Here is a 14829-nt window from a genome sequence, read left to right on the forward strand (position 1 = left end):
GAAACAACGCCGGGACCCGGACACGGGTGGATATCTCCCGAGAGTAATAGACACAGCAGAGCCAATAGCCCAATATTCTCCTCTTTTCATTTAAAACCCTTTTTTCTGTTTGAGAGAGTCTGCCAGGAGTGCCAGATGAATGAACTGTAGATAATATGCCGACCATGGCCGAAGTGCTTGACATTCAACGATGTTGCTGGTGCAGACAATGATGTATCCTCAACATGTTGTTTTACCATGGGGGCAAGATGAGTGGTGTAGTTACACAGAGGTTTGAGATGTAGGACAATCATGCAGAGATAGATTGCAGCCACTGCTCCAGAACTGCCTGCCGCCATCTTGGGAAATGGGCGTGTCTCCGCTCTCTGGATAAAAGTGGGGGGGACACAAATGGGATATTGAAAAGTGGGGGGGACATGTCCCCCCTGTCCCCAGTGGAAATTACGCCCATGACTGCTGACATATATAGATATGCACTTTCTCTCTTATTTCTTTCTTTACCGTGATAGGCTTAACCGTAGGGAGGCTGTGTCTCAGTGGGCTAATGCGTTGATCTTCGGATAATGGGAGCACAAATCATCCCCACTGCAGTCAACATGGCGTTATGTCTGGGCAAGACACTTCACACCAAGTTGCTCCTGTGGGGATTGTCCACAGTATGGAGTGTATGTAAATCACTTGGGATAAAAGCGTCTAACAAGTGACATGTAATGTAATGTGATTCACCAATTCGGGAGTCCTTCTGTGTCAGTCAGGGGTATAGAGATGCCGTGTTTTTTGCGTGCTCAAATCGACTGTTGTGAATGTAGACGCCACTTACTTACTATTTCCAAGGCACACCTTTATAATATTATTATAGTTATAATAAAACAAGAGAATAAATGAAAAACAGATAAGAAATAATTCAAGTTCATACTGTAGGACAGTAAAAATAAAGTTTAAAAGGTGAGTGATAAGTTAAAGATGCATAAAGAAATATAAAATATGACCATATTCTAATAATCTTTGATTATTGAAATGTAAACAGTTATGTTTCAAATGGGTCTTGAGAGATGTATTCATAGATCTAGTCCATAAATGTTGCCTCCAAAGGGCACCAGATTGATGCAAAGAATATCTTCCCGGGGGAGCATGCATCCAGACCCCCCTAGCGGATGTGAGGTCCACCCCGCACTTAAAACATGTTCACGTGGATAGGATACTAAATACATTTGCACACTTTTTATTTTGTAACTTGTGTCCATTAGTTTCTATTTTGGTAGTAGATTGGTCTAATATAGAGACTTTTTATTCATTATTAACATTTAATATTGTGTATTCTTTGGATACTCTATTGATTGTATTTGTATTGTTGATTTAATGTGTGAACGAACAATATAAAGAAGGTCACATAAAGCTATCATTATTAGGCTGTTATTTGTAACATATTGTTGGAGTGGTAAGCAGGCCTATTGTTTTGAGTTAGGTGGCCTGTGAGTGTTTTTTTATTGGTTAAGTGGTCCTTGGTTTGAAAAAGTTTGAGAAACACTGCTCTATAAAGTCTAATTTTAGGTATCAAATCATAATTGGGTATTCACCATTAGTAAAAAATAGTGATTGGTGCATCAGGATAACTGGCTAAAGTAGTAGTGATTTATCATCTTCTTTTTTGGTTGCTAGTTGCACACACTCTGCGTTTCTTACAGAGTAGAATGAAAGACACCATTTTCAAGTATTACGTACCAAGGGCTTATTTTGCTGTCAAACATGGAAGAAGGAAAATAGATTTGAATTGTGTCCTGTTGTAGACACTAACATACATAACTGGACATAAATATTTGAGACATATTTAAAATAACAAATTACTAAAGCTTTACAGTACATATTTAAAAAATATATGATTATTACCTAATATCAATCCATAAACACCACATGTAAAATAACAGTCCTTACTCTACACTCTGGAAAAAACGATGTACATTATTACATCTTTGGTGCAGACCCTCATCCTTCCACCACTGCTCAAAGTAAACACCCTATTTGTGAGCAGGATGAGTAGGTTTTCTCTGGAAAAAATGAAAACAAATGTTGCATTGAACACTGTATTAACTGATCCTTAAGGTAGAGTGACGATGTATTTTTTTGCAGAACTTGTACCAGAATAGGTTCCTTGGCCTGGCTGCCATGGCCTCCCCGACCCGCAGCAGCCAGACTAGTCAGCGCTACAAGAGTGCAGTTCGTCACAGTTACGGCCCAGACAGCTTTGCTGTCAATGGTCTGAATCAGGAGGACTTCATGATGGGATTGCCGCGGTCCACCAGTGACACTGATCTGGTCTCTCCTGACACTCGCTCCACCCTAACTATCAGCTCCTCCCACTACACCATAGCCCAGTCTGAAGACCTCGTAATCACATGGGATATCAAGGAGGAAGTGGATGCTGGGGACTGGATTGGCATGTATCATGTCGGTAAGTGAGCTGTGATATGATGACATTGAATGTTAGATTTTGAGATAGATACAAGATAAACAATAATCATTTAACTATATTTAATGATGAAACCAGTTACCACATACAATCAAAGTTTAAATTAGTACTCATTGTCACAATTTAGATGGTATTTCGTCCCAGTTGGTTCCAATCTTCAGTGAGGCCAGACATGTTTGACTTTTTTTTTAAAGATAATAAAAAGAAAATGAGAAAAGGGCCACCGTTTAGCTCACTTGTGGCACTTTTCCACTGCAGGGCCTCGCTCGGCTTAGTACGGTATGGCTAGGCCTCGTTAGGCCTTGTTAGGCCAGGCTCACTTTATGCTGCGTTTCCATTACAGTTTAGGAACTGGGGTAGTAATTATAGTAACGCAGTGTAGGCGGAGCCTTGACGTCATCTTCAATGCGAAACACAAAACCAACATCAGCCGTTAGCTGTTAGCCCTCAGAGCTCACAGCTCCTCATATCTGTTCAGAAACTAGACAAAAGTTATGTCTGGGCAAGACACTTCACACCAAGTTGCTCCTGTGGGGATTGTCCACAGTATGGAGTATATGTAAATCACTTGGGATAAAAGCGTCTAACAAGTGACATGTAATGTAATGTGATTCACCAATTCGGGAGTCCTTCTGTGTCAGTCAGGGGTGTAGAGATGCTGTGTTTTTTGCGTGCTCAAATCGACTGTTGTGAATGTAGACGCCACTTACTTACTATTTCCAAGGCACACCTTTATAATATTATTATAGTTATAATAAAACAAGAGAATAAATGAAAAACAGATAAGAAATAATTCAAGTTCATACTGTAGGACAGTAAAAATAAAGTTTAAAAGGTGAGTGATAAGTTAAAGATGCATAAAGAAATATAAAATATGACCATATTCTAATAATCTTTGATTATTGAAATGTAAACAGTTATGTTTCAAATGGGTCTTGAGAGATGTATTCATAGATCTAGTCCATAAATGTTGCCTCCAAAGGGCACCAGATTGATGCAAAGAATATCTTCCCGGGGGAGCATGCATCCAGACCCCCCTAGCGGATGTGAGGTCCACCCCGCACTTAAAACATGTTCACGTGGATAGGATACTAAATACATTTGCACACTTTTTATTTTGTAACTGTTAAGCTCACTTGTGGCGCTTTTCCACTGCAGGGCCTCGCTCGGCTTAGTACGGTATGGCTAGGCCTCGTTAGGCCTTGTTAGGCCAGGCTCACTTTATGCTGCGTTTCCATTACAGTTTAGGAACTGGGGTAGTAACTATAGTAACGCAGTGTAGGCGGAGCCTTGACGTCATCTTCAATGCGAAACACAAAACCAACATCAGCCGTTAGCTGTTAGCCCTCAGAGCTCACAGCTCCTCATATCTGTTCAGAAACTAGACAAAAGTTAAACAAGTACAAACCACAGACTGTCTGTGTCATGGCGAATACAGTCGCTGGTTTATTTATGTCTGCATATACTGCGTTAGCTTAGCCAATCTCCATTCAGAAAACACACATTTTAAAAGGTTTTTTGCCTGCCGTCTTGTCTGCAGACTTGTCAAAGCATTAATTCATGGTTTTTACTAACCGGTATCAGTATGTTGTTACTTCGGCATCATTTTGAAACGTGTATTGCAATTAAATCACGGTAAAATATGTTCATTTTGTTGTAGTTGCCAGCGATTCTCTTCTTTTATCAGAAGGGAAGCAATGTGGCCATAACACAGCTGGTAAAAACACCACAAACCTGACCAGATACTCTCTGCAAAGCTGCATTCTTAATCATTCAACCTGTGTTTTTCATCAAATAAGGACAAGATATAATCTTATTGTGAAATAATTTTGACTAAAATGACAAATTATTGGTTTTGGCTAGACTAGTTTGACTGAAATGTTCTATATAATCTGATGACTAAAAAAGACTCAACAGTTTTCATTGACAAAAAGTAGACTAAAATAAGACTAAAATGCTCAGACTTTTAGTCGACTAAATCTTGACTCAAATATTTACTATTTTAGTCGACTAAAATAAGACTAAAACGCTTAGACTTTTAGTCGACTAAAACTTGACTAAATAAAAACAGGATGAAGGTGACTAAATATGACTAAAACTAAAAAGGAAATTTAACACAGGACTAAGACTAAAACTAAATTAAAAAATAGCTGAAGAAATGAACACTATACCAGACAGACAAAACTAAAACCGTGACATAACACTAAGATCATGACACAGAGTATGTTGTGCACCTCTGATCTTTTTCTGTGAAGCTACATGTTATCAAACACACATTTTAAGTTGTTAAATTGTAAATATCCTCAGAAAAAATAAACAAGACATTAGATTTCAGCCATTGTGTTTCTGCTATACTATATGTTGTTATAATGCAAATACATCAACTTGTCCAAATTCCCAAAACATTGTAATATTGCACATTTGTATTACACTAAGGTTTATACCAGTTCCTACAATATGGGGTGGCACACCTATTATTTCTAGTAGATCAAGGACAATTCTACTTGGAGAATCAATTGCAATTTATGTGACTGTAATGTAAAGTGTAGGGAAATTGCTTATAAAGAATGACTTAATCAGAGAATTATTTGAGATTGAGTAGCATTTGAGTTTAAATGGTTGTTACCTCTTCCCAGACGAGGCTTTATCGGAGGACTTTCTGGACTACAAGAACCGAGGCATCAACGGATCTCATAGGGGACAGATCGTATGGAAAATTGACTCCACCTCCAACTTCAGTGACGGTTAGTAACAAAAACACTTTTTCACAATATATATACATATATTTACACAAGACTTGACCCTATTCAGCTTCCCAAAATAGTTTTGTTTTAGTGAGACAAAAAGAGGAGGAGGATACGGTTGGGCTTTGGTTGGAAGTGTTTGGGCTGTAGGGTGTGTGGGTGTCGGTGTGTGCGGCGAGGGAGGAGTAGCAACTGCTTCAGGGAATCTCCTCCCCGTGGCTGGGGTAGGTCTGCCTGCTGTGACGGCAAGTGGCCCGGACTCTTACTTCATGCTCCGCTGCAGCAGTTCCTGTAGGAGAGCACGGTCTTCGCTTTGCTGGAAATCGTCGGCGGTGGTGCTCTCCTGCATTAGAGCGAGATGCTGGAGGGCCTGTCCCAGCGGTCTTTCTCCTTTCGACATGGTTCTGTTCAGGCGCCACCCGGAGATTGTCCTGTTCACCCAGGGGGAATGACGGAAGGAGATGAAGGATGTTTGCAAATAAAGGTTTATACACCTGCCACGAAAAAACAAGGGGCAACATAAAACAGTCCAAATAGAAACAAACTCCAAAATAAGGCTTTGCCAGGTAGGGCTTCTCAGGGGCTGGCGCTTCTCTGCAAGAGACCAGAACCAGGTTACTAGCATCCGAAAGGCCAACACTCTTGAATCCTTCAAACAATCTCTCAAAACTCACTTATTTACTAGCTTTCAAACTCTGATCAACAACTACAAGAAATGTTGTAAGTAGTTTATAGAATCAATTAAAAAAACACAAACCTATACATAAATAGTAAAACCAGAGAAACTGATAATGTGGTGGTATATATATATATATTGTCTATACAGTATCTATATATACTATATTTAAAAAAAATACTATATATTTAAAAAAACATCAGTAATAACCTGCCCCAAATACATTAATAAACACAAAGTATACATACAAAGGATAATATTAAGAAAATGCATCATAACTTAAATTAAATATTTTTGAGGTATATTATTTTACACTTGGTTACACTAACATGGTTGTGTGAGGGAAGGAATGTGTCACGGTTTGTGCAGTGGACTGGGAGTTAGTATGTATAAAAAGAGAAGTGAGGGAAGATTAAAATAAAAAGACTTGGAGATGTCCCCATATTGTTGTATTGCATCACAAGGATAATAGAACAACTAGAGAATGCAATTCCTGAAGAAATTGCTAGTGGGAATGCTTTATGCTGAAAAGCTGACGCTAAACTGCTATGCTGAAATGTAATGTGTAAGAAGAAAGTGAAGAATTTAGATTGAAATGATACATGAACACTGGGGGCTTGAATGTGTGATGACAGAGGAAGTAAAAAGGCTTGGAAAAGCAGCAGAATATTTGAACTGCAAACTTTTGAACTAACTTGATGGCAAATGATCTGTCGCCATGCCAACGGCATTTGATGACATCCCACAATACGCTTAGATGCGTTAATGGCTGCATCGTTACCAAACCTGTGAAGTTTTGGGCCGTTTAGAGCATTTTCACTGAAGTTATGAGAAAACCGTGTTTCATGGCGAGCATTGTGTTGCCATGGCAACGGCATATGATGAAACCCCATAATTGACGTAGAGCTGTTGAGGGCAGGACCATTAACCATTATCTGAAGTCTGCTGCTCTGAGCATGTCAGTTGGAGTTATGACATCATCATGTTCCATGACACAGGTGTTTATATTTGAGCTAACGACGTGTCCAGAGATCAAAGGTTTCCATGGTGATGGGATTTAATGGAGACATGTTGAACGTTTTTGTCACTTCATGCCCTCAAGAGGCAAATATGAAGGCAAAATTAAATCTGTCCTCCACTCTAGCTGTGACATCACGCACTCTAAAATCTGAAGAAGTTCTCTTTACCAAGGTCTGAACAATGTTTAATATCTGTAAAAGTAAGAATCAGATTTAAAAGTTGTGTTACATGAATAATGTCAGAAAGATGTGTGACATTTTAAAGTTGGAATGAGGTTTCTGAGTGAAAGTATGAAGGAGCAGTTAGCAGTTGAAGAAGGAGCAGTTAGCAGTTGAAGTTGCATGAAGATTGTTCAAGTCTGAAGAGTTTCTCCATTGACTTCAATGTTAAAAATGTGATGAATTATGGGATGTATCTCTGGAATTATGAAAGTTATGAATAAGAAAAGTAATAGCCATCGATTCCCGACCGAGCTGAACGTTTTGATGTTTGAACGGAGTTTCTGCGATGTGGAATGTGGGAGAAGAAGAGGTGCAAAATAACCCGGCGGAATAATAAATAATTTTGTGCGTAGCATAACAGATAGTTGGAATGCTGTATCAGCATTCCCACTAAATAACCTACAGTACAGTGAACATACTAGAACCAAAACCAGGGATTGACATTAAATATTTAGAAATTCACATATTTTCTTGTCAAAGACTTGTATTTACAGGAGGGAGCCTCATTCAGCTGCGAGTGTGGCTACAGACGGAGTTCACTCCGTCACGGAGGGGTAGGGTCGAGGGAGTGGTTTGGGATTGGGCCATATTGACTACAAGAGCTTGAATCAAACAAGCAACCTTGTATTTGAAAGATTAACTGACATAGCAACAGTCACACGTGGTATGTAAGTGGTGTGGCTGAGTACTTTAAAGGGTTCATGAATAGAGGGGACTTGAATGTGAAATAAGAACAAGAAAATAAAAGTCTAAATGCATGAAAAAGCAGCAGAATATTTGAACTGAAGACTTTAGAACTAAAAGCATACGTCACCAATAATGTCTAAAAAATGTGGAACATGTTGAAGTCAGTATGAAGTCTCCATCAGATGGAAAAGAATAGGCTGAGACAGTCTGTTAAACTCCAGTGACCATGTCATTAGTCTGCTGCTCTAATTATGTCAATTGGAGTTATGACATCATCGTGTTCCATGACACAGGTGTTTATATTTGAGCTAAGGACGTGTCCAGAGATCAAATGTTTCCATGGTGATTAGTGAGAGGAAAGCATTTTCATTGTTCTGAATGAGAGATAAACCTGTTACATGTGAACGTTTTGTTGAAGAACCGTAACAGATATCGGTGAAATTTCAAAGCGTGAAGCATGTCAAGGAACTTGAGCATCTGAAGTGTACTTTTTGTGTACTTTCAGGTTAATAATGTGGCCTTTTTGGCAGATTAACTAAAGGTGTGTGGCTGCTGTGGTGGGGAAAGAGCAGCCTGAATTTACAATGGAGTTTAATTATTTTGCTTAATTTTTTTTTTATCTTTCAAGCTACGAGATGTTTTCCTACGTTTGTCATGAAAAATGATGTCTCAGGAATGTAGGGTTTGGGAATTATGGCAGGTTTAAAAGAAAATCTGAAGGCAAAATTAAATCTGTCCTCCACTCTAGCTGTGACATCACACACTCTAAAATCTGAAGAAGTTCTCTTTACCAAGGTCTGAACAATGTTTAATATCTGTAAAAGTAAGAATCAGATTTAAAAGTTGTGTTACATGAATAATGTCAGAAAGATGTGTGACATTTTAAAGTTGGAATGAGGTTTCTGAGTGAAAGTATGAAGGAGCAGTTAGCAGTTGAAGAAGGAGCAGTTAGCAGTTGAAGTTGCATGAAGATTGTTGAAGTCTGAAGAGTTCTCCATTGACTTCCATGTTAAAAATGTGATGTATTATGGGATGTATCTCTGGAATTATGAAAGTTATGAATGATAAAAGTAATAGCCATTGATTCCCGACCGAGCTGAACGTTTTGATGTTTGAACAGAGTTTCTGCGATGTTCAATGTGGGAGAAGAAGCAGCGCAAAATAACCCGGCGGAATAATAAAGAATTTTGTGCGTAGCATAACAGATAGTTGGAATGCTGTGTCAGCATTCCCCCATATAAAGGTGGCATGTACAGATGTAGCCCTCTAGAAAGGACTCCAGCCAACAGATTCCTGCCAAAAACCCAAGGGATCCCAGCGGCTGGGAATGTTAAGCCCTCCCACTATTTTCAAGAGGGCGTTGCCAGATTTTCAATTTCAGGATTTAACCATGAGATGGCGCTTCATTCACAAATACAGAAAGACAAGTTTCATGAACTTTCAGTACTTCAGTTGTGTTTTGGTGAAGAGCATTTGAACACATATTTGTTATGGTTTTCACAGGCTACTACAGTATAACGAAAAAACATCAATATTTTAGATCAAATAAAGTATATCTAATCTTGTAATTCAATAATATATAGTCTTTATATATTAAAGGAGAGGTGTCATGGCCATTTCCACTGATCATAATTACATTGTTGAGGTATATTAAAATAGATTTATACTGTGCAATTTTCCAAACTCACATTGGTTTCGCATACAGCATCTCTGTAAAGTATGTGTATTCAGCAGTATTCACTCTCTCCACTGAGCCTAGTGTGCTCCGATTGGTCAGCTCGGCCACTCTGTTCTGATTAGTCAACCACCAGAGAGGCTCCGCCCATGTCTAATGCTGCGTTCACACCGGACGCGATGCGACTATTCGCTTCGCTCTAATCGCTCCTATCGCATCGCTCTAAACGCTGGAGGTTCACCGCGGCTGCCAGCTGTGTTTACTCGCATCATTCAAACAAGACGCGCTGGCTCGGGAGCTACAACTACAACAAATGAACATATTTTACCGTGATTAAATTGTAATACACGTTTCTAAATGATGCCGAAGTAACAACATACTGATACCGGTTAGTAACAACCATGAATTAATGCTTTGACAAGTCTGCAGACAAGACGGCAGGCAAAACACCTTTTAAAATGCTTGTTTTCTGAATGAAGATCGGGTCAACCAGGCTAAGCTAACGTTGTATATGCTCATTCCACACTCATAACAACGGCCTACAGACATAAATAAGCAGCGACTGTATTCACCATGACACAGACAGTCTGTGGTTTGTACTTGTTTAACTTTTGTCCAGTTTCTGAACGGATATGAGGAGCTGTGAGCTCTGTGTGCTAACTGCTAACAGCTAACGGCTGATGTTGTGTGGTTGAACGTCAGTGACGGCGGCTGAGATCCTCACCGCTGATTGGCTTCCGCGAGAACGCGTCATGTGAATTTGACGCTCGAGTTGAAAAAATTGAACTCTCGCGTTTAACGCGGCACCGTTCAATCGCCTCAATCGTGTGATTCGCGCCGCGTCCACCGCTTCATGCGCGCCGTCGGAGCGAATTTGCGTCTGTCCACGTCTCTGCATTGACTTTACATGTAATCGCGCCGCCCCCAAACGTCGCATCGCGTCCGGTGTGAACACAGCATAACAGTGCTTTTTTCGGCTCGCTCTCAGCGGAACAACAGTCTTATAATGGCCTCGGTACAGCCATATATTTTATACGCTAACTAACCGAACTGTACCTACAACTGTTGTTATAGAAGAGTAAGTTATTTTTACCTGTAATAAACTACTACTGTTTGATGAGAAATCAAATCATGGTTTGCTATATATGAATGATATGTTATACGAGCAAATAATTCAGGGAAGAAAGGATAGGCCTACTAAGTATTTCCATCAAACTTTATTTTTAGAAATGTACAAAATGAACATGCGTAAATATACATATTTTGTACTGTATATCATCCATTCCACCCCTGATAGGCGTTTTCGGCATCTTGCCTATCGCAGCTTTGTAAGCGGCTGGCGGGGCTTTTTAGGACGAGGCATCAGAGTGGGTCATCCCGTGTGTGTGTTGTCCGCCAGATACGCCAGGAGTTTCCTGATCTGGCTGGACGAAATCAAATGCAAATCACAAAATATTAGAGAAACTTAGTTGTTTTAGATTCGTTAGTAGTAGTTGTGGTAGGAGTGTGTATCTATCTAATCTATCTATCTATCTAATCAACACAGTTAGCTTGCCAGATAATATGCTAACCTCCGTTTGCTAGTTGTTCAGTGTAATATGCTATAGGCTACTATACTATACTATACTATACTATACTATGAACAACAGATAGTGGTTCATATTAGGCTATCAAGAACATGTTTACAAATGCAATCTTATACGGGTATTCTGCTACATTCATTGTAGCTGGCATAACAACAATGTTTTCCCGAGCAAACTAATGTCTAGCTCCGTTTTTTAGCTCGGTAGCATACACGCTAGGAACGCCAGCTATAATGTAATTACGTTTCGCGACTGACCGTACGGTAAATCACCCGGAGTATACTGTCTATGAGTATTTCGTGTGTGAATGCAGACATTCTCCTGCTATGAGATACATGTATGTAAGGCCATCTGCTGATATTAGAGTTGATATATGGAAACGCTAGCAACTTAGTTAGCACAGTTAGCACTGTGTCAATGGCTTAGCAGTCCGACACACGTTTACACATTTAAACAGTCGTGGTAGATACCTTGTTTGATAAATACACAAATAACAATGCAAACGTACAGGTTGTGTACCCGAATCTTCCCCTGCTCCAAACGGTCCAAACAAACTAGGAATAGCATCGTCCTTCAGTTTCAAATGCTGTGCATATCCGGCCTTAAACTGGGCAATGTTTTGGAAGCTTTCGTCTGTGAAATGCCGCGCACACAGTAACGTTCTTCGAACCTCTGAAGTGTTAAACAGAAATTTCAACCACTGACTTCGTCGTGGGTCTTCCGTCGGTAGGACAAACAGCTCAGATTTCTCCTCACATTTCAGGAAACAGGTCCTTGGCATTGGCATGACTGGATCGATTGTGAACTGAACCAGAGCTTCCAACAGTAAATGTTAGGCTGGCAGAGGGTGTGGCCAGCGCTGCTGGGTGTGGCCATAGCTCTTCCGGATTGGTCCATTTTGTTCCGGGTACCGCATGACATCATGCCGTACCCGGAAGAATCAAATGGACAGTGACGTATCTCCAACGAGGCGTTTTGGGGAGGTATTTTCTGTGTTAGAGTTTTACTCGCTACAGGGTGTACTTTGAGGGTTTTGACTCTGCACACCGTTTACATGCATAAAAACCTTCATAACACACAAGGGGACGGGTAATAACCGGAAAAGCATGACACCTCTCCTTTAAATAATCATAATAATAATGTAAATGTTTACACTTCTTTATTTTTTATGCTCATACTTTTACCTTTACAATAGTTTGCTTTAATATGCAGTATATTTTTTGTAATATTTTTTTTGGTGTTTGCTTCCTCCTGCTCCCTTTCGGACACATACTGTATGATTTATTATTATTATTAATATGAAGATATTATTAAGATAAGATAAGATAAAATGTTACTTTATTGATTGAACATTTTTGTTTAGAGTTCTCTGCTGTCCCACGATAATTGAGAAGGCTCACATTCCGACCATTATTTAAAACAATAGGCGCTTTCACACCGTCTACAGTTTGATTTGTATAGAGGGAGCTGTGGCTGAATGGCCGGCGATTAGGTGTGGCGCATTTATAATTACAGATGGAGCATCTTATTTCAGACAGTTTGAAATGCGAGGGTCGTGATTGGCTCGTGCACGTTCCGTGATCGGTTCGTGATGAAGAGCCGGCCCCCAGTCTGACTTGATACCGCCCCCGTGATAAATACATTTAATTATTGTGAAGCCAGCTGCAATGGATCATTGATCCACCAGGGGGTGCAGTGGGGTTCCACACTGGAGCTCATGTGAAATCAACTTCGATACAGTAAGCTGGATGTACAGTATGTCTGGTACTAATGTATAGCGGATCTTTGTTAAGATCCATATGTCACGGATAGGATCATAGTCTGTGCTAAATAAGACATGTAATCATTTACAAAACATCACCATGTTGTTATTTAACAAAATAATGTTGTTTAGTCGAAAAAAACGAACGAGAGGAAATGCAGCCGGCTCTCCCGATTTTTAATCCTAATTTAATCATCATCTTCACCACGATCATTTATGTTTATGTTCGCCGAATTGACATGAAATCACTGACAAATATGAATATTCTGTATTCAACTTCATTGAAACGATCAGGACCCTGGGTGTTATTTTTCCCCACAATGAGAAATAGTCAGAAAAGCAGAAAAAGAACACTCAAACCGAGAGATGAGTTATTATTACAACGTGACTTCACTATTATTTAACAACTGTTTTTATTGGGTTCTTTTATTTGGGGTTAAGTAGCCTATAGGTGAATTGCACTAATGTGGGAAAGATCGTGATGTCTCCTCCGATCTGCTTTATGATCTTCGTTCTCCCGCTGTGTAGAGTGGGGGACCGCCGTCCTCTGTCTTCAATGTTCGACATCGCGTGAAACAGAGGATTTCGACATTCTGTATTCCTTGCTTACTTCCTTAAACCTTTTCTCCTCCTTATCTCTTTCATGACTTTTTATTTAATGCTTTATAACAGCTGTAATAGTTTGTTTAGAAATCCTAGAAACACTTTTACGGCAGCTCTCATTTACGGTAACTCCTTCTGACGTCATAGCTACCCACGTATAATATATAAACAAAGTCTTGGCTTTCAGAATATGAAACTTTTATTTCCAAAATCACACGATAAATACATTTGTGAAGCTTGTAAAGGGAAGATGACAGGCACCTCTCACTCGCAATCTGCTCCTCCGCAGCGCCGCCCACCTCCCTCTGGCTGAAATTATGAATGTACAGTAAGGCATAGTAATCATAGATAACACGGCAGGGTCCGTTACAGTTTGTTTTCATCTGATTTCAAATAAACAAAGTCTTGGCTTTCAGAATATTAAACTTGTTTCGGCAAATTTAGATGATAAATATAACTATGAAGCTTGTAACGGCATAATTACTTAAGCGGAGAACGGAGTAATTTAACGTTACAGCAGGCATAACAACAGCCGGTGTTTATTTTATTATTATATATAGTCGTTATTCATTTGTTTTAAAGCTCAATAAGGAAGATTTAAACTTTCACACACGTTGACCGGCGAAAAACTCTGCCCGGTTCCCTCGGCCCCCACCACGTTGAATAAACAGAAGGCTGCTTTTGTGGAGGAAGTTACAGCGCTACGTACAGGCTCGGCATATGTACTGCAGCTTTTTCCAGCAGTATCCATAAATCTCTTAATTTTGACCTCAAAGTGCATTGATGCATTTAACTTCAATATAAAGAAAAACATCTTCTGTTGTAACAACAATAACATTATAAATAGTAACATAGCTGAACATGGTATTGCACATTTAGCTTTCAGTGTTATTGACCTGAGATGTTTTTATTACATGAATTAAGGTGACTGAGGCTTTTTAACATAGACTTTTCAGTGTCCCACATACCCACATACCATTCACCATCCCCCACCCCCGTACTGTATGTTGATTTTTGACTTTGTTTGCCTACATGTAAATGGGTGGCATTTAGTACCTACCCCCCTCTGAGTGAATACCTGTTGTACCTGTCCGGGGCTAAGCCCATAGGACGATGCTCTGATGTCATCACCCTCGCACATTTGTCATATGTTTACAAAAAACGATGTTAACACTTTCTCGTTCTTAATATATGCTATATTTAGGGTCGATATGTGTTGAATTTACTTTAAAATAGCAGATCACTGTGACCGGATATAGTTTTTTCGGCTTAGTGAACGTGTGTCTCTTCCTCCGCGGCTTCTCCGTGCAGAGAGTTTGCAGCGGTGTGTGTCAGCAACGTGCAGTCAGGGGAGGCACGGATTGGCCGTCGGGAGAGTCGGGTCTTATCCC

At 39.8% G+C, this 14829-nt stretch overlaps 1 protein-coding gene across 1 annotated transcript in view; it reads left to right on the forward strand.

Annotated features, from left to right (window-relative positions):
* LOC117479651 (E3 ubiquitin-protein ligase HECW1) overlaps positions 1 to 14829 on the forward strand; it is a 215454-nt gene that overhangs the window by 42790 nt on the left and 157835 nt on the right. Inside the window, exons 3-4 of the mRNA XM_034126757.1 lie at positions 2128 to 2449; positions 5104 to 5211. Of these exons, the coding sequence (XP_033982648.1) occupies positions 2128 to 2449; positions 5104 to 5211 (430 nt within the window). The remainder of the gene's footprint in view (positions 1 to 2127; positions 2450 to 5103; positions 5212 to 14829) is intronic.

The sequence above is a fragment of the Trematomus bernacchii genome, unplaced genomic scaffold, assembly GCF_902827165.1.
Source record: "Trematomus bernacchii unplaced genomic scaffold, fTreBer1.1, whole genome shotgun sequence".
In the NCBI taxonomy this organism is placed as follows: Eukaryota; Metazoa; Chordata; class Actinopteri; order Perciformes; family Nototheniidae; genus Trematomus; species Trematomus bernacchii.